Here is a 26,968-nt window from a genome sequence, read left to right as displayed (position 1 = left end):
GTTAGGGACACAGCGGACGCTGCGCGTCCATCCAGAGGTCTGGGCTCAGACCTTCGCTGTCGCTGCAGCAGCCATCCGGGTGGGATCGACCCGGACGGTAGTTCCTGCGGTCATCGGATCCTTTGTAAAGCTCATTGGCAGGCCCGGGCACTGGAGTGCTCGGCAGGTAACCATCACCAAGTGCACCAACTATACTCTATTACAGGGGTGAGCAAACTTTTTATGCCGAGCCCCCCTTTTCATCCATGAAATTTCTCGGGCCCCCCCTGCCTGATGTAATCAAAATCACATGACGTCAGCGCACGTGAGCTGGTTCAGCCATTGAGGGCGAACCAGCTTTGTAACGCCCCCGCCACGCGTCTACAAAAAAAGTATTTATAGCACAAATTACATAACTTTAAAATAAATATTATAATATTTGTCTAATAGCGTTCCCATTTCTGTTGTATTATTAATCTCTCTTCCCGCCACATTAGAACACCTCAGGACCTCTCTAACCTCTTCCAGTCTCTCCCTGTATTTCTCACTCCCCCTCCAGTCCCTCTCTATTCCTCCCCTCAGTGTCTCCCCCTCCCACCCCCCACTCTCTTTCCCTCCCCCCAGTGTGTGTCTCTTTCTCCCTCCCCCCTTTGTCTCTCACTCTCTCCCCTCTTCCAGTCTCACACTCCTCTTCCAGTCTCTCCAACTCCCTGTATTTCTCACTCCCCCTCCAGTCCCTCTCTATCCCTCCCCTCAGTGTCTCCCCCCACTCTCTTTCCCTCCCCCTGTGTGTCTCTCTCTCTTTCTCCCTCCCCCTAGTGTCCCCCTCCCTCCATTGTCTCTCACTCTCCAGCCATTGCCTCTCCTTCCCCCCAGTGTCTCTCTTGCACTCTCCAACCAGCTATTGTTTCTCCCTCCACCCGGTGTCTCTCTCACACTCTCCCTCCAGCCATTGTGTGTCTCTCTCCCTCCTGCCAGTGTCTCCCTCCCTCCCACCAATGTCTCTCTCATCCCCATCCCCATGTAGCTCTTTCAGCCCCCCCTCCCCATGTCACACTCACTCTCACCCCCCTCCCCATCTCACACTCACCCCCCTCATGTCACTCACACCCTCCCCATGCCTCAGTCTCACACTCACTCCCCCATGTCCCAGTCTCACCCCCATGTCCCAGTCTCACTCCCCCCCATGTCCCAGTCTCACTCCCCCCCCATGTCCCAGTCTCACTCCCCCATGTGCCAGTCTCACTCCCCCATGTCCCAGTCTCACTCCCCCATGTCCCAGTCTCACTCCCCCATGTCCCCGTCTCACTCCCCCATGTCCCCGTCTCACTCCCCCATGTCCCAGTCTCACCCCCCATGTCCCAGTCTCACTCCCCACCATGTCCCAGTCTCACTCCCCACCATGTCCCAGTCTCACTCCCCCCCCATGTCCCAGTCTCACTCCCCCCCATGTCCCAGTCTCACTCCCCCCCATGTCCCAGTCTCACTCCCCCCCATGTCCCAGTCTCACTCCCCTCCCATGTCCCAGTCTCACTCCCCCCCATGTCCCAGTCTCACTCCCCCCCCATGTCCCAGTCTCACTCCCCCCCATGTCCCAGTCTCACTCCCCCCCCATGTCCCAGTCTCACTCCCCCCCATGTCCCAGTCTCACTCCCCTCCCATGTCCCAGTCTCACTCCCCCCCATGTCCCAGTCTCACTCCCCCATGTCCCAGTCTCACTCCCCCATGTCCCAGTCTCACCCCCCCATGTCCCAGTCTCACTCCCCACCATGTCCCAGTCTCACTCCCCCCCATGTCCCAGTCTCACTCCCCCCCATGTCCCAGTCTCACTCCCCCCCATGTCCCAGTCTCACTCCCCCCCATGTCCCAGTCTCACTCCCCCCATGTCCCAGTCTCACTCCCCCCCATGTCCCAGTCTCACTCCCCCCCATGTCCCAGTCTCACTCCCCCATGTGCCAGTCTCACTCCCCCATGTCCCAGTCTCACTCCCCCATGTCCCAGTCTCACTCCCCCATGTCCCAGTCTCACTCCCCCATGTCCCAGTCTCACTCCCCCCCATGTCCCAGTCTCACTCCCCCCCATGTCCCAGTCTCACTCCCCCCCATGTCCCAGTCTCACTCCCCCCCATGTCCCAGTCTCACTCCCCCCCATGTCCCAGTCTCACTCCCCCCCATGTCCCAGTCTCACTCCCCCCCATGTCCCAGTCTCACTCCCCCCCCATGTCCCAGTCTCACTCCCCCCCCCATGTCCCAGTCTCACTCCCCCCCCCATGTCCCAGTCTCACTCCCCCCCCATGTCCCAGTCTCACTCCCCCCCATGTCCCAGTCTCACTCCCCCATGTCCCAGTCTCACTCCCCCATGTCCCAGTCTCACTCCCCCATGTCCCAGTCTCACCCCCCCATGTCCCAGTCTCACTCCCCACCATGTCCCAGTCTCACTCCCCCCCCATGTCCCAGTCTCACTCCCCCCCCATGTCCCAGTCTCACTCCCCCCCATGTCCCAGTCTCACTCCCCCATGTCCCAGTCTCACTCCCCCATGTCCCAGTCTCACCCCCCCATGTCCCAGTCTCACCCCCCCATGTCCCAGTCTCACTCCCCACCATGTCCCAGTCTCACTCCCCCCCATGTCCCAGTCTCACTCCCCCCCATGTCCCAGTCTCACTCCCCCCCATGTCCGAGTCTCACTCCCCCCATGTCCCAGTCTCACTCCCCCCCATGTCCCAGTCTCACTCCCCCCCATGTCCCAGTCTCACTCCCCCCCATGTCCCAGTCTCACTCCCCCCCATGTCCCAGTCTCACTCCCCCCCATGTCCCAGTCTCACTCCCCCCCATGTCCCAGTCTCACTCCCCCCCATGTCCCAGTCTCACTCCCCCCCATGTCCCAGTCTCACTCCCCCCCATGTCCCAGTCTCACTCCCCCCCATGTCCCAGTCTCACTCCCCCCCATGTCCCAGTCTCACTCCCCCCCATGTCCCAGTCTCACTCCCCCCCATGTCCCAGTCTCACTCCCCCCCATGTCCCAGTCTCACTCCCCCCCATGTCCCAGTCTCACTCCCCCCCATGTCCCAGTCTCACTCCCCCCCATGTCCCAGTCTCACTCCCCCATGTCCCAGTCTCACTCACCCCCTCTCCCCATGTCACACGCTGATGCAGGAAGCAACGAGATGCTGCTGTGTACTGTAGCACAGCGCAGTACAGCGCCACCTAATGGCCAAAAGAAAAATTGCAGCTTCAGACGGCTTTTTTCCCTCTGCTCCTGGCAAAATCGCCGCTGCTTCCTGCGCCCCCCCTAAACAATCTTGCGCGCCCCCCAGTTTGCGCACCGCTGCTCTATTATACTCACACGGGACTAGTGGCTGCGCAGTCACACATATCTATCTCACGTGAAGGGACATATTGTGTGGGGTACTGGACACCCGGTGTAGGTGGGAGCGTCCTGTGAGACGCAGTAGTTAGTGTCTCCTCTAGAGAGCGACACCTGTTGATATCTATATGAATACGTAGGTTTGCTACAGTAAAGTCATTGGTTGTTTTACATGCTGTGTGTGTGTGATATATATAAATTGTCCTGCGAGGACCACTCCCCCTCTGGTGGGAGCCATCGCAGGTGGAGGCGCTGCTCCGAGTACGAGGTTACTCCTATTATACGTGCCCCAAGCTTCCCGTGTTGGAGGCTTAGGCCCTCTGTGAGCCTAACAGGTAAAGCATGACACCTGGTAACATTAGGTTCCGCGCACACACATACCATATGCTATTGGGTGGGGGAATACCCTTTACACCTATTTACCAGTCGCATTGTTATGGTGTCGGATCGACTATCACTTATATAGGAAAGTGCACTACAAGGAGTACTAGGGGGTTTGCTGTGTCTTCTGCAGCCACCCCCATTTTTTTCTGTCTATTGTCTACCCTAACCCTTATGAACCCCTAATATTAGAATTTTTTTGGCTGAGCGGGTGGTCTTTCTTTTTCGGTACTATTTAAAATGTATGACATACTTTTAAATTGTTTTCATACAATGTAGACAATGATGAACAAATAACTGTTTTATTTTTGAGCCAGGTTACACTATTTCTCCCCCTTCCCTCCCCCCCCCCCAAGTATTGTACAATACCACCCCCGTTGCCACCTGAAATCGGAAACTCTAGAAAAAATCTCCTTGTAAATGGAAACTCTATTAAAGCCTGATCTCTTCACAATCTTAAAAGCAACACTGTCTCAAACATTGTATTATGTCTAAAATTACATTGTGTATTTTCATAAAGGTCCCTCAGATAGTAATATCTCCCCTAAATCCGTCCCTCTATACCACCTGTCACGAGCAGCACACAATTGAGCACATGACTTATATCTGCAATCAGGGTTAATACATCTGGCTACTCTAGCCAACTCACCTTTTCGCCTGTGCAAGGTACCTTCAATGAGTTGATATTAACCCCTTACTCAATTGCAATAATATCTATACACCACCACCCGAGATGGTTATGCAAATAAAAGATGTCAAATTAATATTTGCTAGGGTCTTAGGTCCCTGTTTGTAATAAAAAAAACTATGCACTTTAGCGCACACAAATCCTTTGTAGCAAATTATTTCCGAAAATATAAATACTCTCTCCTGAACATGCAACAGTTCATTCAGAGCCTAAAGCAGTACTTATTACATTTAATATTTATAAAAATACAGTGCTTTGATTACTGAAAAAAGGACTACAAGAACATACAATTACAATAAATGCAGAACAGTTTCTCAAAATAAAAAAGGATAAACGTAAACAGAAAACCCTATACATTACATGCCATAGTTTTTCCCCAAAGATTTCACTAGTGTAGAATTGAGACTCACGTATTCGGTCCAAACACACCTCTGTTGAAATCTAAAAATCTAATACATTGCCCAGACTTAAATATTATTTTTGTTCCCCATAGAAGCCACGTAAACCCACCCTGTGTCGTAAATCGCCTGTGAGATTGACAGTTTTACAACAGCGTAAAAAAAAAAAAACCTTTACCAACGGGTGTTTTAAAACTTTGCCTCAGTAGATACACTCATAATTTTACTTCTGGAACACTTACATACTTGAGCTACATTAATACATTTACACGGTCATGGTAGGCGCGACATGACTACACATGACAGTCTTACCCCTAAACCTGAGCGACAAATGAATATTTGTACCCCAGGACCTGTTAAACATACAGTGTGTGATGTCAGAACATGGCATTGTGAGACACGATTACAAATGGAGAGAAGATGACATCACATGATATTCTCATTTTTTAATAAAGTCACTTTTTGGTTAATGCTTTCTTAGCCATGCCCCCCGGCCATCCATAACCCCTTCCAGAGAATGCTTTGAAAATCCTTTTGTTTGTGTCAGGGAACCCATCTCTGACAGAACATAGGTCCTTATCTCGAGATAATATCAGTTTTAAACACGAGGCCTGGCATGGCGTTAAAAGGCCATCAAATATGTCTTTGTACTTTTAAAATCCAACTCCAATTAAGTTCCGTTTGAAGCCCAGCATATGGTATTTCTAAACTCAAGCTGTAGCTCATTAACCCCTGAAGCACCAGATTGACCAAAATTCCCAATATCACATGACCTCATCGTGACGGCGCTGAAGCAGCAGAGAGTGGAAAAAAGAGCATGGCAAGAGAGCATGGAGGATGTGCGGAACAGCAGGACGCCTCTGACAAGGAAGCACTCTGAACATGCTGAAATAGCCAAAGCAGAAAGCAAGAGTGCTAATGCCTGCAATGAATAAAAAATTTGACCTGCAAAGTAATGGATTTCTTGTCTAAATGGCTACCTGGTACTATCTTCTGATTTGGCTACCATCACAGTGGAGAGGGCACACCTATTGGGACCAGCAAAACAGTGCCAAGGAGAGAAACCAAGAGCAGTGATTGCAAAATTGCTAGATTTCAGCGAAAGAAAAAAATGGCTCCTGTGGGCATACAAAGGGGCAGGAGGAAATGCCTATGAGGACGGCAGGATTTTAATCTTCCGGGACTATTCGACCTCAGTCTCTAATAGAAAAGGAGAATTTGAAAAACTTTGCAGCTTTGGTTTCAATAAAACAAGAGATTCACGCTAGAGATTCACGCTAGGATATCTGGCCACCCTGTGGAACTTCACGGCGGAGGGAGTTAAAATCTTCAGAGGTGGGAGCTGCAGAAAAATATATTCTGGCCCACCATAAATAAATTGAGCAGGCGAATCTATATACACGTACGTACATACGTGACAAAAGTCCTTTGGGGCATTCTGACTTTTTTGTCCAGACCTGTTATAACACACGGTCTTCTAGGGCAGGGGGGCACAAAGTTTTCAGTCTGCGCTCCCTGCCTGCTCTTCCCCCTGTTCGTGCCCCCCTCCTTACATTGTCTCTGGCATCAAATGACGCTGCGGGGTCACGTGACAACATTGCCATGGCAATTTGATGTCACGTGACCCCTCGGCGTCATTTGACGTGTCGCCGAAGATGAGGTAAGGGAAGTTGCAGATGTCTCTCTATTTCCCCCCTCCCCCACCCCCCCGGCATTTAATTTAAATGCCTTGGGAGAAGAGCGCGGGACCTCTGTAACCGCCGCACACCCCTGTTCTAGGGCAATAAGAGGAAAGATAACAGGTTTTTTTAAGTTCCCAGGTTTTTGCCCACTTTTATGTTCCCACGGAGTGGGATTGCAGCATGTCATAAACAAACAAAGCAGAAATAAAAATCTGAGCAGCAATAAAAAATCTGAGCTCTAACTATACAGTCTATACCCTATCTGCAGTTGCAGGGCATGCCAAATAAATAAGCCCATGGTATGACATAAGACAAAAGTAACCAACTTTATCTTGCAGTATTCAGACTCGACCTCTGTGTCTCCAGACATCCGCCCAGGCTCTTAGATTAAGCACCAGGCAGCTTTTAAATACTGTACCTGCCTAATGATCAGAGAAGGTGAGAGATCAGAGCTCGGCACAAACCCTGGCCTGGATCTCTCGCCTATTGGTTACTGATATCCTGAAACTGCGGAGTAGAGCAACGGCCCCTTTTGCTCTCCAAAATACTTACCCTCTCCCCACCCCTCCAGGGACCCTTTAACACAATGTGCAAATACACTTGGTGATCTGCTTATTTATATAGAATATTTCCATTGGGCTATTTTTATAGATGTAGCTAACAGCCCAATGGAAATATTCTATATAAATAAGCAGATCACTAAAGGCGTGCTCCTTCCTACATTGTTTGCTAGATGGAATAAAAGTATTCTTTGATTAACACCTTGCGAGTGCTGCGGGGAGATATATATGAAAGAGAGATAATATTGGTACCCTGTACCCAACAATAATATAGACCTCAACCTGATACCAACAGTGAGTGTCCCCAGAGTACATTGGGGGCCAGGCACCAATTCCCTGATATCCCTTTCCCAATGTCAAGGCCCACCCAAAGTGTTGGAGATGGCGCTATACTGTGGAGTGTTGGTGCACTAGGTTGGGTACCTGCCCGGGGCTCCAGCACCCGGGTATTGCAGAATAACAAAGAGGATCCGTCTGATCCAACATTGTCGTCCGCGATGGCTTCCACGTGGGGAGAATTCTGGCGTGGATAATATCACCTTACCGTCTTTACCGCGTAGCTGATCTGATCCCAGACCACAGGCCACAGTCACCGCGTGGCGTATCACCGGTGCTGTACCTGACTATATGCAGCTACTGGGGAAAAGTCCCTGACTATGGGCTTTCCCTTTAGCTGCCACAAGCTATAGTGAGTCGGGGCCTAAGGGGGAAGATCTGGCCTAGTCCTGGGGAGCACTGCTCCCTGGACACTACCTACTCCTCAGAGGTCCCTCTTCCGACTTGTGTGGTCTCAGAAGCACGTGAAATGTATCTATCTGTGGTGCAGGGGAAAGCTGCATCCTTAATGGCTGTGGGGCGTCACCTCATTCGCTGCCCCTATGCCTGATGGGGATTGTAGTCCCCTAAGGTGCTTCCTCTGACTAATGGCCGCCCTGCTGCTCCTTCTGCGCATGCGTGACTGTGCGCAAGATGGCGACGCCCTTCCTGACGGACCACCAAGGAGCACTGATGATCTGGTCGCCCTCCCCACCTGACCGGCGGATCCGCCTCGCAGTCTGACAGTACCCACACCCACCGCAGCCTTCCGTACTACAGCGGAGATAATGGGAAGGGAAAGAGGCCTTACAGCAGAACCAGGGGGACCAGGATTACTAATTAATAAATCCTTGTCATACATTTTCACTTGGGGGGGGGGGGGGGGGGGGAGAATCAGAAGGATGTATTGTATAGTGTCTTAACATATATAATAAGGAATTAAATATGATCAAGCCTTTTCTGACTGAGTAAAATCAATTTTATTGGGGGGGGGGGGACTTAAATCTGGTGATTGACCCATTCCTGGAGAAATCCCATCAGACACAGAGACCAGGGAAATTTAAAACCAACCTGAAAAGGGGCAACATTGTTAAAGGATACTCTAGGACAGGGGTGCATGCTCTAGCAGCAGACACTGGAAGTAAGAAAGACATCCGGGTCAGACCACTAGAGTGTGCTCCTTCCTGACCGTCCTCCTCTGCCCCTGTAACAACTGATGATTCCTCTGCGGGCTTATCCTCTGTTTAATGCCAGGGGCCCGCATACAGTCTCCCCCGCTGTCTCTATTACCAGCCACAGGTAGGCATGGAGGAGAGATATGATGGGTGATGATGATTATGGCGGAGAGGTAGTAGTGATGATGAGTGGGAAAGGTGATGATGAGAGGGGGAGGGATGGGGAGACATAAGGAGTGATGATGAGAGAGAGGATCAGGGAGAGGGAGAAAAAAATTGCAGTCGGCATTAATGGGGACCTGAAAATGTTTTTGCCTGAGGGCCCACGCATGTGTAGCTACACCATTGCCTGTCTTCCATATTTTTTCTGCAACCCTACATCAATACCGGCAAATTCAGGATTTAGGTCCCATTCCGAAAAGCATCTCAGCGCAAGATGAGATTACTGTAGGTCAGAACTTATCAGGCTCTTTGCTCCGGCATTTTGGGGATAACCGCTGCAATAACCCACAAGAGGAAGACTGCTCTCTTCTATCTGGATCACAAACTTTTGCTTTTTCACAGACACTCTATTTTGTGGTGACCAAGAACCCAGCCCACATTCACTCTCCCGGATAATCTCACAATATAAGTAACAGCGGCTTTCAACATCTCCTTTACTCATGTATATATCTGTTCTACTAATTATAGCATAGTGATGGATAAGAGGTTTATGTTCTTATCCTAACAGCTTTGTCTGTATCTGAAAGGAATCCCCATCCTAGGAGGGTTTTGACTGTTCTATTTGTTCCTGTGTTATGTTTTATTGCTTGTTGTAATGGTTGTTGCTGTTTTCTCATTGCCTGGCTGCCCATATCCTACTATCAGACGTAATGTTAGATGGGAATCCCCTCATCTTTTTATTGCTTCAGAGAAAGATGTCATGCAGTAACTCAGCTCATATCTCCTGATATTATAAGTAACCCCTCTGTGCCTTACCTCAGACTAATACTTACTGCTGAGGTGGGGGACTGAGTTCTACTTCCCGTTCTTGCTGGTGAGTTCTCATTCACTGAGCATGTGGCCAAAAATCAGACACTAGTACACAACATCTGGGTATGGATAACTAAAAAAAGGATTTATATTTAACCCATATGTAGCCATGGCTGGTTTCTTACTACCAGTCTGCCCTTCTCCTGGCAGTAAGCCCGAGTAAGAGCAGGCCTGCCAGGACTAATCCTGGGTTTTCCCCACACCTAGCAGCTTCAGTGAGTCACAGGGGAGGCGGTGAAACTAGGCATATGTGTCCATCAGGGAATCAGACCTGGTTCCTGCTTTTCCTGTACTTAAGAAGCTGCACAGACCAAATTCAGCAGTTGACTCTACCCTTTAGAGAGGCTGGTCTACCCCAACAACTGTGTAGGGCTCTGTCAGTTTGTACTCAACTCCCCTTGGGGGGGGGGTGAGGAGTGGGAGACTATACCTCTTCACCAGGGAGTAAGGTAAGAGCAAGGACTGCTTCAGGGTTCCTTGGCTTGGAGTGAAGGTTCAGGGTACATTCTGAGGGTGAAGCCTCAAGAATTGCCTGCTGTTGTGAATGCTGCAGTGTATAATAAAGTGTTCTGGTGTTTTACTATAGTTTCCTGCCTGAGACTGCAATCTATCAGGGGAAGGGTAAAGAAGTTCTCCTGTAGGGATTGTCCCCCACATCCCTGGGGCCCGCAAGAGATGAAGGCACTCTCTCCGTGAGTACAAATCAGTTACTACCCCAGAAGCCTGTTCTGATCTCCTCTACAACACAGCAGGAGACTCAGATCTACTGTGAGCCAGCAGGTATGCACCACATCACACTATGTAACAGTGAAATCTCCCAGGGGGGGGGGGGGGAGGGGAAACATGTGTTACACAGGTAACCCTTCTACCCCCACCCAATCTCAGATGGGGTCTCCTAGGGAGTCTAATACTCTGGCTACATGTCTCAGTGTGGTGCATACCTGCTGGCAACAGGGGGCCCTAGTCTCCCGCGATGACATGGGGGAGAACAGGACAGGCTTCTGGGGTTGTGCCTCCGTCTCTTCTATTGGTGCAGCGCTTGCAGCCCCCAGCTGTATGGGGTGAAGTACCCACAAGAGAGTTCTCTTCCCCTCCTCCCGATACACTTCACTCTCTGGCAGGAGTTAGGATAAAAGTGTAAGCTCTTTATTGTCTCTTCTCAGCAGACAGTTACATAGCAGGCCGTCTTCCTTCAGGATGTCCCTGACGCCACTCCCGGCCTAGGGCACCAAGAGTGGGTCTTGCCCTTCCCCTACCCTCTAGACAGGGTAGGAGGTATGGGGTGCACACTCACCCTACCCGGAGGGAGGCCTCAAGCTGGCCAGTCCTGGCAGCTCGGTCTGTGTCACCCTTATCCCTTCCACTCTAGGGACATACTCTGACACTAAATAGAAAGTGACAATACCCTAAGTAAATCCAACAGGCACCGCCCATGTGTCTTCTGATTGGAAACAGGGCCTGATGACCTGCCTTTACTGCCTCAGTGTACTGCCTGAAGTGGGGAAAACCCATGATTACTCCTGGCAACCTGCCCTTATGCAGGGATTACTGCCAGGAGGAGGATAGAATAATAGCCCAAACCTACCAGGGCTACACACATATTAACATTATTGTGATTCTCTGTGTGAGGATCATATACATACAACCACAATACTGTTAATGTGCTGCACAGTTGTGTGCCAATGTCTAAGTCCCTATGACCTGTGTTGTAACTGACTAAGTGTGTAGGTGCTAGCACATCCTTGGAGATCATCTAATCAGTGTTATACTTGTAACGTTGTTTCCCCCACCCGATCGCAGATAGGGGCCATTACAGGGTGTATGGTGCATATACTTGCTGGCAACAGGAGGGCTGAGTCGTCCGCCGATGATAGTGGGGACACAGGAACAGGCTTCTGGGGTTCATACCCCACATATCTCTTTAGCAGTGCAGCGCCTCCATCTGCCGTGGGCTCCAGGAACTGAAGGTTATCTCCCACGGTAGAACTTATTACCTCTCAGACATACAGTTTATTTGCAAGCCTTCCACGCGGTTACCATTCTCGGCGGGAACTGCCAATTTGAATTGTGCAACTCGCGTGCAGCATTCCCGGACAGGGGAACCTCCATTTTGGGCACAGTCTTTTCACAGGCCACACTGTGACCGCAATTCCGACAGGAATCCATTCCTTGTGGTTCCTCACAGCACATAGATTAGTTTGTACCCCAGGCTAGCAAAGCTCCATCTTGATACACTGCACACGATTACAGTCCATTACAAGCACTCTGTGGTTCCATAGTCTGGCTACTGGCTAGTAGTACTCTGGGTTCCTCCCTATGCAGTACTCCTCCGCTGCCCCACGTGGCTGCCAGTATCGCAGACAGTAGCCTTGTTTGCAGATGACATTTTTAATGCTTGTAACCCTGAAGAAGCTGTTCAAAAGATACACCACACCATTGAAGAGTTAGGAAAATTCACAGGATTTACTGTCAATGTATCCAAAACAGAAATGCTAATATGACGATTTAAAAATAATGTGAAATGGGAGGATCAGTGCCCATTCAAGGTTACAAAAAATCCACTTAAATACCTTGGTGTTTACATTGACCCAGAGCTAAAGCATCTGTACAGAAATAACTTTATCTCGGTTATCTCCAAGATGACTACAGAACTAGAAAGCTAGCACAATCTACCGTTAAATCTTTCAGGCAGGTTCCACCTGGTTAAAATGATTAGTTTTGCCAGATGAACATACCCTCTATATATGCCGAATTAAAAAAAATTTTTTAAATATACAGAGGTGCCAGCCTTTATTCTAAAACCTCATACGGCGTACCGCTCTGAATACCAGGTCATGACATGCTATTTTTCCAACCGTATATCAATTGACTTGGGTTTCTATCAGGTTTTGTATCAGGCTCAGAAAATTGCATTTTAGCGTTGTTTGCAATACCATCTAGAAACTCAAGTGGGCGATCGCGAGCTGTTTTAAGTCTAATAGCAATTCAACCTACTGTACAGCTGTACAGTTCTGCAAGTCTGTATGTGTGTACAGTAATTGTAATTTGAAGATTTATATTTGAAGAGATTAAGGTTACAAGTTCATACTGTACACAGTAGTCTGAGGCTCCTTAGCCATACACATAAAAAATATGAGGACACATACTGTATACAGGATAATAAAGGGAAAAGAAGTACAGTATTACAAAAATATAACGTCGCGTCTTCCGACTATAAAATATTTTTTCCGTTCATGCAGATTGGAACCTTGCTGAAACGCATACTGTATGCGTGTCATCACATTTCTATATGTATTATTTATCAATACTTTTGATAGGCTTGCTCTTCTTTTCATACTGTTTTTACTTTATGCACATGCCTGCATGTCTCATTGGAACCTTGTTGAAACGCATATGCGTGTCATCACATTTAGGCACATTGCGTGTATGACTTCTCATTCAATGTGAATTTCAAGTCTGAAAAAATAAACGTTTTTTTTTCGTTTCTCGACATGGGCTCATTAACCAAACCATTAAAGGTGGGGCACAGTTATTATCTGATACGAATGAGTGTAACAAAACCATGAGAAAACACACAACAGGGGGTCATTTTTTTTTTTTTTAAAGAAGACCATTATATTTCTATGCATTTTATTTATTATATTGTGAGCTGTGTGGCATAACCTATGTAATGGATTCAGGATAAAAGAAAAGTAGGGGCTCCACAGATTTACTGTAGCAAATCCAAATATTTATTAAAGCCAAAAATATCCCAACATTTCAGCCGTCTAAGCAGCCTTTGTCAAGGAATGGCACATTCTATGTAATGGAATAATGGTAGTGCACGCACTCTAATACATAGGTGATAGTGGGGTACTTAACCGCCGGTGCGCTGGTCCTGGGGAACTCCTGAAGTCCCAATGTGATCCAGTGAATAAGAAGAATCAGGCACACGGTCTTAAACATCAGTGAAAGGGGTTTATTGTGCCAAGAAATCCAACGTTTCGACAGTAATACTGCCTTTCTCAAGGTGTAGCCATTCATATTCTATGTAATGACCATTTTTAGTGTGTGTGTGTGTGTGTGTGTGTGTGTGTGTGTGTGTGACAAATATATAATCGCCGCGCTTCTCCATGTAAGGAGCATGCAGCAGGCGAAGGGATTGGCCATACAAATGTGAAAAACAGACAGTGAATCCATATGCTTCTCCCTTTGGGATAGCAATAATTGGGGAATATATATGGTGTAAAAATGTATATGATAAAGGAGACTTTTGGTTTACATTCTTTGATCAAATAATGCCAAGCCTGCTAACCACGTCAATGTAAGTCTCTATAGCAGGTCCTACGCTAAATGCATACTAATGTTATGTGAAATATATCCAAGCATATGCTTATATAGTGCAGTTAAAAACTGGTATATACCTGTAGCCGTGACCCCTGATTCACCCCAAAGAGCGGGAGGTTGCGCTTGCAAATAGTGGTTGCAAAAGCCTGCGAAGGAGGAGAGTGCAGTTGGCGGGAGAAAGCCGTCCCTTGACCCAGCAGCCCTGCGGGATGGGTCAGGTGAGAGAGTCTAGCCAATGGGCGGAGGAGGTGCCAGAGATATAGGCAGTGGTTGCGCGCACGTGAAGGAGAGCTGAGTGGAGAGGAGAGGAGAAGGAGTCTGTGAGGGGAGGTTGATCCGCCCCGGCGCAGGCCAGATGCCCCAGGCCCAGTTAGCCCTGAGTCACCGTAGAGACATGCTGAGCTAGGGATCGCCTTAGTTAGGTTCCTGCTCCCCTAGTATCGTTAAGCCTTGAGAGAGAGAGAGAGAGAGACGCAGACGCGCAGACGCACCGGAGTGCTCGCCAGGTATTTCATCAAGTGCACCAACGGTACCATTCATTCACCCGAGACACAGTGGCTGCGCAGTCACCCATACACACACATAGGGCCTGCTGTGAGCGGGAGGACTAATCCCTAAGGATCGGACACGGGGTGGGATCACCCAGTGGCGGGTGTGGGAAGTGTTGTTGGCGTCCGCCGTGGCGCATGTTGTGGGGCGTCCGCCGTGGCGCTAGGTAGTGTTGGCGTCCGCCGTGGCGCATTATCTATCTTATTTTATATATATATATATATATAGGAATGTTATGGCATGTAATATACTGTGAGTTTGGTCTGCAAGTAAAAGAGATTGGTTTTAGAACTTGGCTGTGTAAGTGTGATTCTTGCATATACGTCCTGCGAAGACCCACTCCCCCTTTGGCGGGAGCTGTCGCAGGTGGAGGCACTGCACCCGTTATAGATATTGCGCGCACCCCAGGCTCTCCGTGGCAGATACTTAGGCCCTGTGAGCCAGCAGGTAATACAGCACACAGTAGCGGCTTGCTAGTGATAGGAAGCAGGGCTACATACCAGTGAAGATACTCACATGTCTGCAAGTGAATAGTGAAATGCTGGGAGATTATATACCTAGAAGAAGGCGGGGCTGGCTTCCCACAAGCTACCCAATAAGCAGTTGCAGGTTATTGGTTAAATATATTAATTACACCCTAATAGTGGTGCCCTCTAGAAGCGTGCTGCTAAGGATTAAAATCGGCCTAACAGAAAATGTAAAACAAATATATAATCGCCGCGCTTCTCCATGTAAGGAGCATGCAGCTGGCGAAGGAATTGGCCATACAAATGTGAAAAACAGACAGTGAATCCATGCGCTTCTCCCTTTGGGATAGCAATAATATATATCTATATGTATACATACACACACACACCTTTAGAACCAAAATATTTCCCTGAGTTAAACCACACTATTTGTAGCTCTGAGATTCCTCGGTTCTGAGATTCACCAGCGTTACCAGTGTTTCTTCAGGGGATTTAAATGGGCACACCTGATGACTTCCTACCATGTCATCTGCATCATATATTTGTCATCCGTTTACCTACATATTTTATTTAAAACAAAATGTAACTGAAAATCTTCAGATGTTTATTTTGTGCTCACCAAAACTGTTTTTTTATTTTTCAGGGTTAAGGCAGTAGAATTGCTGCCCACTTCAGCCAACATCTAATGGAATACCTTTCAGGTGGGTCACTTCCGTTATTTAAGACACTGGCAAAAATGTATATTTGTTTAATTTAATTTGAACTTTCTTAGAGTATGAATAAGACCATATTTGAGTGATATTGCTCTGGATGGATGTATATGATTCGTACTGCTAGCTGTTTCTGTGAGTTTAACAGTAAAGAGTGGCTGGCTTAAATGTATTTTTTTAACATTTACTAAAGAATAAGATTTTTACTTTTTTAAATCCAATATAAAGTTTACTTTTTGTTCACAGAACCCTAAAATAGCCAGTGATCAGGGATTAAAAAAAAAATGCCTACCAATTACACCCAAATCAATATATATGTTGATCATAAACTTTTGTTCAGCCCAAACACAAGTAATGTATCTTAAAATGAAACTTTGCTGAGAGTGAGTGTTATACCGTTATATTGTATCGGACTGTATTTGTAAGAAAAAAAAATTCTCCTGAGTTTTGTACATACAGATGTAGCAAGACGTACTGTCCTCGGTGCCGCGTTGAGGTGTAGCCGCGTGCGATCTTGGCCCAGAAAACAAGATCTGGATACATTCTGCGGGGGTCCCTGCTTCTGAATGGGACTTTGACCGCGTTAATCCTGCCAGGCCAGCCACCAGTCTGGAAGAGCTGCACAGAGGAGCATAACCCCTGAACATTGGATCCCACCACCTGTACACATCATTGGCATTATCGGATTCATACATTACATATATACTTTCCAAAAGTACGTTCTGGTGCTACAGTCAGGGTAGGGATCAGGGCCGAGTGACAGGGGACGGTGCTTGTTATCTATGGTAGGGATCTCTGGGCAGGTGGTGGGATGGTAGAATGGGCAGTGGGAGATTGGGCGGTACTCCTTTATGACTGATATTGCATCGGCCCCCTCCGTTCTTGGAGAAGGAACAGTGTCCTGAACCCCAATCCTTGAATCGTGAAAAAGTGAATATAGAGGCGCGAACAACTCTATTATAAAATTAAAAATAGTGAATGTGTAGAGCTAATATAAACCACACAAAATAAAAATAGTGGCAATTTAAAATAAAAATAAGTGTAAGTCTAGTGACCCAGCTCAAACCCTCTGGTGGGACCCGTCTCACGGGTTCCAAGATGTAAGGTAATTCTCAAACATCCAGGGGAAGCATGTAAGGGAAAAAAAAGACAAAAGAACACACAATATAAGTGTAGATGTATAAAAAACTGAGATGAGGCATATATGCTTGTTTTACATTTGCACATTGTAAGTGTACATTTTATATACTTTTACATAAAGAATTTACTTATCAGCCTGATCGCGCTATGTAGCTTTTTCCCATCTCTCTCATACCTCATCTCATCGCTGACTGTGCCTTTGAGGGGGGTTCCTGACTACACTCATCCTATACGGGTAGCAGCCCTTCTTGCAACTGCTTTCTATTCATCTACATCTTGTGAGTAGGCTGGACATACAAGCCAAGAATACACTACGTGCCTCATCTCCGTTTTTTATACATCTACACTTATATTGTGTGTTCTTTTGTCTTTTTTTTCCCTTACATGCTCCCCCTGGTTTGTTTGAGAATTACTGAACCCCAATCCTGTCAGCAGTAAAATAGGACATTTCGGGCGGTTCACACTCCACTTCTAGGCGAGTATAGCTGGCCCGAATAAAAGCAGTCAATTGCCCACGGCCTAGGGTGGCCTTGGACTTGGAACAGTCCCGATCTGGGCTTTTCAGGCCCTGAGGTTGAGGGACCACGGCCCCAGTGCTGGCCTTAACCAGCGATTGGTCTAACTCCTGGCACTGCAACACCACAGGCAGGGCTGCGGAAGTATTCACCGGAGCAGGAGAGTAACTCAGAAGATCCCGATGAACAAGGTCATCAGCGGGCATAGCCTCCACCAGCAGCGCCGGAGGAGAGGTAGGAGCAGCAACAAAAGTAGTACCAGCCGGTACTCTGATCGGGGACACCTCTGCCTTGGTCTGCGGAGACCGGCTTTACATTGGGAGTGTTGGAGGCACCGTCCGGTACCTCGATGATGGACGCACCCTTGCCGATCGTCCGCCTGGACGTTGAGATTGCCGGTGTCACCTCGCGAGGACAGTTGGTCACAGGATGCAGGGTGGTAAGCATCCAGCAGTGTTCTCTCTGCTGGGCAAAGCTGGGCAATGACCGCTCCTGGGTAAATGAGAAGGACTCAGGACCTCACACGTCAGCCGGCATGGAAAACACCAAGTCCTCCCATGGGTTCTCGAGGCTCCGCCAGACTGGCATCACCACTCTAGTAAATGTGAGTACCCAGGGACACCGCTCCTGAGTCCGGGCTGGGATCATAGTATTCCCCACAAAAGGCAATGCGGGAAGCGTCGTGGCCAGAGTGGAAGAGGTCGGAGAGTATGGTCAGGAAGTCCCCCTCTGTGTCCACAGAGGAAGTCTCCGCCACTCGCTGGAGCTTATGGATCAGTTGGACCCGACTCCCCACCTCTGCGGGAGATGAGGCTGGCCACAGGCCAGCAGCCATGGTTGCAAATAGGCCACATCACACCGTAGGCAACAGGCGTCGTCTCCTATTTCGCCTCCCAAGCAACCGCAAATCAGGCACACATAGTAGTTCAGACACTTCTCAGATCTGCATGACGTCCCTGACAAGGTAAAACGATGGCCTTGATACAGTGCGGTTCAGGCACCTCTCATGCGGCAGCGGGTGGGGCTGCATCGTGAGCGGGTACCATCCAGTTGTACTACGCTAGCAACCAACTGGGAACTCTCTGGCCTGGATACGGTGAGTGCCCCCATTCACTTCTCCTTCAGCGGGTCTACCAGCCATACTTTGCCATCCCTGTTGCTCATCGCAGCAATGCCTCCAAATGTAGCACCTGTCTCCCCCCCATAGAAAATCTGGCCACTACATGGGTGTGTTCCCTGGTGCTGTGAGCTCACCTGTGTGGTACAGAATGCCTGAGGACTCCACTGGTGTTATTTTGGAGCAGCAACTGGACAGGCTTTCTCTTAGTTCTACTGTGCAGCGCCTCCATCCCATAAGGATCCTGCAAGATGCAGGATGGTCCTCACGGGCAATCCTTCTCTCCAATAACTACACATCATAGTGAGTCCAACTGTAGCTTTATTGCATGACCGCATGGTTATCCTCCCAGCTCTGGAGCTGACCCCAGGGGCTCGAGGCCCCCAGAGCCCCTCCTAATCTCCTTAACCCTCTTGCAGGGAGAAGGGTATCGCACCACACAATTTGGTAGAGTTTCCACTTTTATACCGGGGGGGGGGAGGGCTTGTAACCGCCCCATAACAGGGCAGGTCTAGGTACTGGCAGGCCTCAGACCATATACATGTGACCCAGTCAGTACCCTCCCCAGATATGACACTCTAACTGCCGGTTTAAGCCTGCCCCTGGATAAGCAGCATAGTATCTATCCAGGCTGCAACTGCAGGCTAAGCCCTGCATAGGAGTTTAACCCCAACACTGCCTGTTCCTATCAGGACTTATAGTGTTGAGGCCAGTAGAAAGCTATAGCAGGGGCACTTGGCTAAATTTCTAAAGCTACCAACAGAGCTACAGATTAGAACCAACTCTAACACCATCTTAGCCCCTGTCACTAGTTTTAAGTGTCTGTGCATATGGCTTGACTTCCATTTAACATTTGGGTTGCATATTGATACTCTGACATCCCCAAAACCTATTCCAATGTAGGTGTACTTTATAGGAACAAATCATCCCTAAGACCAATTGTCAGAAAGCACATAGCACAAAGATGCTAATGTCAATTATAGACTGCTAGCTGATATACCCGGCGTTGCCCGGGAATTAATTTTCCCGATCCCCCTCTCTCTCCGCTCCCCCCCTCCTCTCTCTGTTCATCCTCTCTCTCCGCTCCCCCCTCTCTCTCTTCCCATTCCCCTCTCTCCCCCCTCTCCCTTTCTCCCCCGCTCACATCAATCCGGTCCTCCCCCTTCACATGAATGCGCCCCCCCCTGTTCAGATTCCCCCCCAGTTGACAGCTCCGTTCCCCCCTTAGGCCCATGGAGCACCCCTCAGTACATATATAAAATACCCCAACCCCCCCAATACATATATAAAATACCCCAACACCCCCCCAATACATATATAAAATACCCCAACACATATATTAAATACACCCCAAATACATGGAATGGGCCTAATGATAAAGTGCATTGTAATTTATTTCACTAGCCCAGATTTGTTTTTATTGGTTGCAATATTTATTCTGATAAGGGCAATCATGCTTATTATATACATTATCTTGGAGTTATAGTTCTATTAACATTGTTTACACCGGAATTTGAGTCTATATTAAAAGCTAAGGATTTATCAAGTTATTCTTTAAAATGTATATGAATCACTTATTAAGAAGAAGTATAAGACATGGGCTTGTATCCATGAAGTATGTGTAATATATTTTGCTGACAGTTAAGAATCGGATAGTATTAAGATTACTTTAACTCTTTGAGTGCCCACAAACGTAGCTACTTTGTCACGGCCCCTGCCTCATGACTTGGTAGCTACTGTACATCAAAATCTAATGGGTCATTTTTGTAGGGGAGATCACATTCCAGAATGTGTTCTTACAGGAAGAGGAGGACTCCTCCTTCTTTTACATCATCTGTGCAGGAGCGATCACAAGATCACTTTGGAAAAGCGGCCACGTGATCGCGAGGGCAGGTGGGGCCGTGGCACGCTGATGCAGCCATGCCAGCATTCAAAGGGTTAAATTATATAAACAAAATGTATTAATGTATTTTAGCAAATACGTGATATTTTCATGAGCACATTGACATCTCCGGTCTGCAACCCTACTTTTCCCCATTATCTCCTAGCATACAGTGCTTCCAGTGCAGCAAGGGTTTGTGGGAAATGACATTCAAATATAGCTTTTACATGGCTCTCTCTTCTTCTCTGACATGTTGGTTATCTCTTTGTTCTTGATTTAATGTGAGGCTGCACCCTAAAAAAAAAAAAAAACATGGTGACAAACTTCTGTAGGATGGTGTATGGCTTAAATTAAGTTTCAGTGTTTGGGATAACTAAAGGCCATGTACTAACAATGGTGTTCCATAAGACCCCTTCCAGCACAGAGAGAACCCTTTTGGCACATTCACTTGAATGGACAATAACGTGTCTTCTGGCACCAAGACATGTCATATGGAGGAGCGCAGGTTAGCAGATATATGGCCCCGTGTAAATGAAGTCTCTCCACATCAGAAGAGCAACTGCGTAAAGTCACATTGATTTATGCACACTTCTTTTATTATGTTTTTTGACCCTGTGGAACTAAAAATGATCATTTTCTTCACTTGCAGGTATTAAGTGCAATAATCCAGATGGGGTGCAATTGCTGTAGAATTCTGAGCAGGTAGGGTATGATGAAATTGTCGTTTGTTTTTTTTTGTATGATTTTTTACAAATATAAAATATAAAATATTGTAAGTGGCTGCATGTTAAATATGTTACAAGAGTATGTGGGTCAGTAATGTGAGATATTATACACACATTTAAAGAGACAATTCATGCTGGATTTCCCCCCCCCCCCCATTTTTTTTATTCTGGTTTATTTACCTCCGTAGTGGGTGCCGGTAGCTGCTCCCGGGTTCATATTATGGATGATTTCCAATGCTCCCGGGCCTTGCGGGCCAATAAGAAGGTGTGACCTAATCCTGTGCAGCTTCCTATTGGCCCATGTGATGCAGGAGCTTTAAACTGCAGGAGATACCGGCTCCCACTTTAGAGCTATGTATCTCTGAAAGCAGAATCCCCAATCTTGTATAGAAAACCCAGAATAAAAAAATGGGGGAGGGGAGAACCCAGCATGAATTGCCTCTAAAAATATATATATATATTTTTTAAACAGCCATGCAATCAATATTTTAGTATTCACTGGTTGCACAAATACAGGATTCCATAGATACATTTTAGTACAGTATGTTTGTTACATTGTAGCACGTCAGACTAACCTAACCCACCGGATCACATTGCACAGAGCTAAGCTTCTATTTATCGCCCACAGTACTGCAGATAGTTTAAGGCTGGATGGAGACAAAATGCAGTATAAGTGCTGCCATTGTTTGAAATGTCTCTTTCAAAATTGCTTGCCAGTTTTATAACAAATCAAATAGGGGGGTGGGGGGTTTCTTTGTTTCTTTACTTTACCGGACACAATCTCAATGTTTTGACCTAATTAAATGGCATGTTAATACAAGTAAACAAATTCCACCTGTGCTCCTCAAAGTTCTCTTCTCTTTCACAAATTATGTTTCAATTGTATCCCATAACTTAATCAAATGTGCTAGGTGAATAATATTTAATGAAGTTGAACCATTACTATAAGTGTTTGGTAACTACAATCTAACTATTTTTGTTCAGTTGTATGTTTAATCCAGAAGAACCACAATCAAATGGATATGTCAATGAAGCCCACAGCTACACGCTGAGTGAGCATGACATCAGCAAATCCCAAACCATAAAGATCAGTGAACGTAAGAATGAAGACCTGAAAATAATCGATCATGACAGAGTCACTGGTTCACAAGATGCATACAATGTAACTGAAAAGACCAAAGTTAAAAATGGCGAGGCTGATTCCAAGGGACCAACTGTTTACGCTTCTCCATACCCTATTCTACATTTCAACCTAAATGGAGAAATCAAAGAAAACACTCGGAGTTCTCGTGAGTTTGATTATCCAAGTATTGGAAATAGATTACAGTCAAAAAATCCTCCTTACCAACATGGCTTTGACCAAGACACTAATATAGAACTACCCTCAGAAGAACCTGAATGCATTCAACATGAAGCCACACAGGAAAATAATTCCCTTACTGAGAGTGCAATGCTAGATGTGCAAAATGATGATCTAACGTTCGAACACTTTGACTGCACACGTAACTCTTACTTTTCTACTGTGTATTCTGATCACCGATATTTACAGAAATCTGGTGGAGAACCTCCACAAGGATATATAAATGAGCATAGATCCAGCGTATCATTGACACACAGTGGTCCAAGTATGACGCCAAATGAGCCTTCTGTGGTGGCCCTCATGCTTCTAAGAAATTCAACAGAGGGCATGAAGAGAAACTCAACCAAGAAACATTTTAGTAAGGAAATTTATCCTGATGATGTTGTGGACGCAGATGTGGCTGAAGCTCTTGCAGCTTTAGAAGCTGCAATAGCAGGTGAAATGTTTGAAGATGATTAGGAGGGGAATTGAATAATTATATTTGGGTTTCTGACAAGTTGGAGATTTTTTAGTAAGTCAAGATCATCTTTCATAATAATCTCCAGGAGACCATTATTGGATATGGATTATTTTTTATTGAAGTCTACTGGCATTTTATATGGAAGTGAACTATAATGAAGGGGAAAAAAAGTTTATCTTTGAAAGCACTTTTCAAAGATTATTTCTACTTCATTGCTCATGAACATTTTTATTATGATGTCCACTATTTTTAGCTGAATTATTAGATTCCCCAATATATTCTTAGGAAAAACTATCACGGGTTGGTAGACACAGTACTTGTTTGATTAACATGAATTCCTACTGCTGATTTTTCCTTGATATGTGAATCATTTAAAATTTGATCCACCTAGCCATTTTCAGCAGTCATAAGACAAATTGTTTTTAATTTATCAAATCTGCTAGAGAAGTATATTTTCCATACTCTGGCTATACAGATACAGAAGTGCTAAATAAATTATTCATTTTAGTTTGTTTGTATGCTAAATTTGTGAACATTCAACATTGTTGACATAAGTGGCTGGAAAACTGAAACACTAGCAAATTTGGTGGGATATGTATCGAGGGTTGCAAAAGAACATTATGACTTTCAGTTGAGGCTGTGTCAGTTTCATGTTGCATCCCTGTGCATCGATGTATCAAGGTGCTTTCAGTCAAATTTGCTCGGCTTGTATCTGAACATTTTGGTGAGTGGGTTTTGGACAAATGAGGAGAGGAGGTTGTTCTGATCAGCACTAGAAAAGATTGTATTCGCTTGCATCATAAAATAGTACAGTTTCCATCTCTCCTTTTGATACCTAGATATGCCAGGGATGAGGTGGCAGTAACATCTTTGCTCAGGACAAGTCAGATGTAAGAAACTTAAATGTTTAAGGTATTTCCTGACCATACACAATTTGATGCAAAAAGAAGTGCGGTGCCTTATAGAGAGAATTGTATCATCATGTAAATGCTGAAATATTTTGCTTTTTTGCAGTTATTATTCATAAGCATTTTAAAGCAAATTTTAACTTGCAATAAAAAAATATAAGATTTTTATATATTTTATTGAGTACATTTACACAAACAAGAAGCATGAACGACAGTATGTGAACACTCACGGGAAACTTTAATATATTTACAAAAAGATACCTCGTGAGATGAGGTTACTGAAGCCACACCATAAGGCATACAAGGTTAGTGGTAAAAACAGCTGTTCATTAATTAAAGCCAAGATCATTGTGTAGATTATACAAGTAATGACTCATTAACACGTTCCTTCTTTCTTTTACTTTCATTGTAAAACTGCGTAATCAGAGGCCCCAAGTTCATGGAAAAACCCATGTGAAGCAACTTCCCCACCTCCTCTCACTCATACATACATACACACACACACACACACACACACACACACACACACACACACACACACACACACACACACACACTTCATGATGTGTCCACTCCCTACCATTTTACATTGTAAGCTGGTTGAAGAAGTGACCTTCTTCCTATTTGTATTAACTTATATGTACACTTTTTTTTTGTTATCCGTGCAGAATATGTTGCTGACATACAAAAACATAACGACAACATCATATGGGGTATCATGAAACTCGGCCTCCCTGTGTTAGATACTGTAACCCTGGGACCATACGTACACTATTACTAGAAATTATCTACCCACGATATCACTCCACGTTCATGACAAAGACCATAAAAATAAAATATCCAAGTAAAAAATGTACATACTTTATCTGGTGTGCCGCAGCAGTGACTTTAATTGCCACATTTGACTTGTTTTATACTTCTCTATTTATATGGTTCATCTTGTGGAAACTTTATTATATAACTAGTACAGACAATAGTCTTCCCCGCTCTCACAGTAGAGGATGGGGGCGCTCCTTTTGATCAACTAATGATTTCATATTTTGCATTTTTTACCTATTGACTGTGTTTTTTGCTTATAGATCCTGTTTCTGATATACGTCCCTTATTAGGATGATCTCCAATTGACTGTATTTGGCACATTGCCTTACGGATTGTTTTTCCCCTTTTACTCCTTGTTTTATAACATTGTCTACTACTGGGAGAGAGACACACCTGGGATTACTTCCTGTGTTTTTTCTTGATAGAATATGCCCATGATTTGAGGTTGTCCTTTCTACCTCTGTGTATTTTTTTATTTCTATGAGCAGTAAAAATAAAACATTTTTAGCTAACTATAGTGTTCTACTGTGAGTGCGGGGAATACTGTTGTCTGTACATTGTTATACTTGGGGATTTACAGGGATTCATTTTCTCCCCAGCACCAGTACATATATTATAGATACATTTATCTTTCACTGGTGCCATTTTTTTATATCCTTTAATATATAACTTATTCATTTATGAAAATTTCACATGCGTTTCTTCATACTGTACTTTGGGGGGGGGGGGAGTATCCAGTACACCTGTGTATTGTATGACCTGTCTCCAGGAGTGCCTTTTATATCTCCATGCCTAAGAATTAATATTTCTTAATTTTATTTAAGACTAAGAAAAAGCAAAATAATCTGTATGCAGATCCTACCTTTTTTCCATAATGTGATGGTGAAGACGCTGGAAATTAACAAGATAATCTCCCAGCAGATTTGTACTGTAGGACCGATTATTGATCTTACTGTTTTCTTCCAGTTGAATTCTTACTGATTTTTAAGTTATGGTGGATGAAAAAGGCAACAAAAAACCTCCACCGTTAGCATATAGCCAATTAAGAATATCACTTGTAATCACAATCAAATGTCTTAGACAGGTCTGCAACCCTGCCATTCACCATTATCACCTAGCATACAGTGCTCTCACTGCAGCAAGGGATTCTGGGAAACGACATGCAAATGAGCACACAATGTGGTATGTGTGTGTAATATATATATATATATATATATATATATATATATATATATATATATATATATATATATATATATATTATCTGTGTGTGTATGTATGTGTGTGTATATATATATATATATATATATACATATATACATATACACAGCTCAACCCCGTTACAACGCGAATCTGCTTATAACGCGATGCAAGCGTGGCTCCCAATTTTTGTATTTAGCAATACTTTACAACACAATTATTGGTATCTTAAATACTTTATTGTACAATGCATACAATTGTACATTATGTCTAACGCAATCCACTTATAACGCGATGTGATTCTTTGGACCCCAAGCACAGCGTTATAAGGGGGTTGAGCTATATACCGTGACCACATGACCCCGCGACGTCATTTGGCGCTGCAGCCGTGCAGGAGTGGGGGGCGACCTGGAGGAGACGGGGGCGTATGAGAGAAACTTTGCGCACCCCTGTACTAGGTAACTATGTAATGCACCAGCGGGAGCAGCAACCACTGCTGCATTTGTTATATTATTTCTATGCAACACCTCCCTGAGGAAGGTCCCACTGGGGACTGAAACATCAGAAATCTGTGAATTTAATAAACCCTTCCCTTTCTGTCACATTTGCTATCCGGTGGTTATGACATTCTCCAAGTGGGATATTCCTATTTATGTTGTGGATCTACACCCTTACTGTGCATGGACAAATCCAAAGGATAATTCTATTTGTGAGTTGAGTGCTGCCATTTTGTTTCTATGTGCCTTCCTAATACTTGCGCATTTTCATCCTCTTAGCTGCCAGTCTATCTGTTGAAGGAAACACAGCACTTCTGCTCTACTCTGATACTATGATTCATTTTGTACTATTTGCACCAGTTGTACAGTGACAGTTCATAATAATAAGACCGCTTTATATTCAAACACAGATTGTCTTTTAAATTAAATGGATTTAAAAATGCAACATGCACATGTAGGTGCTATATTTAATAAAAATGTATTATATTTATATCTACAGAATGTGTCGTTTCTTTTTCACATTTTGCTATTTTAAAATGTCATATTTAACAATATACAACAATTATAATAATTATGAATATAAGCTATGGATAGTATGTCATGAGAATGCCCGTTTTGCTGAGCTGGCCTAAATATGTATGATACTATAAATAACTAATGAGCTGGGTTCCCTTTAGGAAATAAACTTCGAGATGTAGAACATTTTGACTTGAAAGTTC

At 45.4% G+C, this 26,968-nt stretch overlaps 1 protein-coding gene across 3 annotated transcripts in view; it reads left to right on the top strand.

Annotated features, from left to right (window-relative positions):
* Positions 1 to 25,797, top strand: part of PGCKA1 (PDCD10 and GCKIII kinases associated 1) — a 90,027-nt gene extending 64,230 nt beyond the window's left edge. For 2 of the 3 annotated variants that reach the window (XM_075568008.1, XM_075568004.1), the window contains exons 2-4: positions 15,560 to 15,617; positions 20,930 to 20,982; positions 21,990 to 23,332. In XM_075568008.1, coding sequence (XP_075424123.1) covers positions 20,951 to 20,982; positions 21,990 to 22,824 — 867 coding nt within the window. In that variant the 5' untranslated portion in view covers positions 15,560 to 15,617; positions 20,930 to 20,950 and the 3' untranslated portion in view covers positions 22,825 to 23,332. Of the gene's footprint in view, positions 1 to 15,559; positions 15,618 to 20,929; positions 20,983 to 21,989; positions 23,333 to 23,664 lie in introns of those variants that run through there. The other variant, XM_075568012.1, reaches the window with a different exon arrangement.
* Positions 25,798 to 26,968: the final 1,171 nt, after the last annotated feature.

The sequence above is a fragment of the Ascaphus truei genome, chromosome 1 (genome assembly GCF_040206685.1).
Source record: "Ascaphus truei isolate aAscTru1 chromosome 1, aAscTru1.hap1, whole genome shotgun sequence".
Taxonomy (NCBI): domain Eukaryota; kingdom Metazoa; phylum Chordata; class Amphibia; order Anura; family Ascaphidae; genus Ascaphus; species Ascaphus truei.
This window is presented reverse-complemented; position numbering and strand designations above follow the sequence as displayed.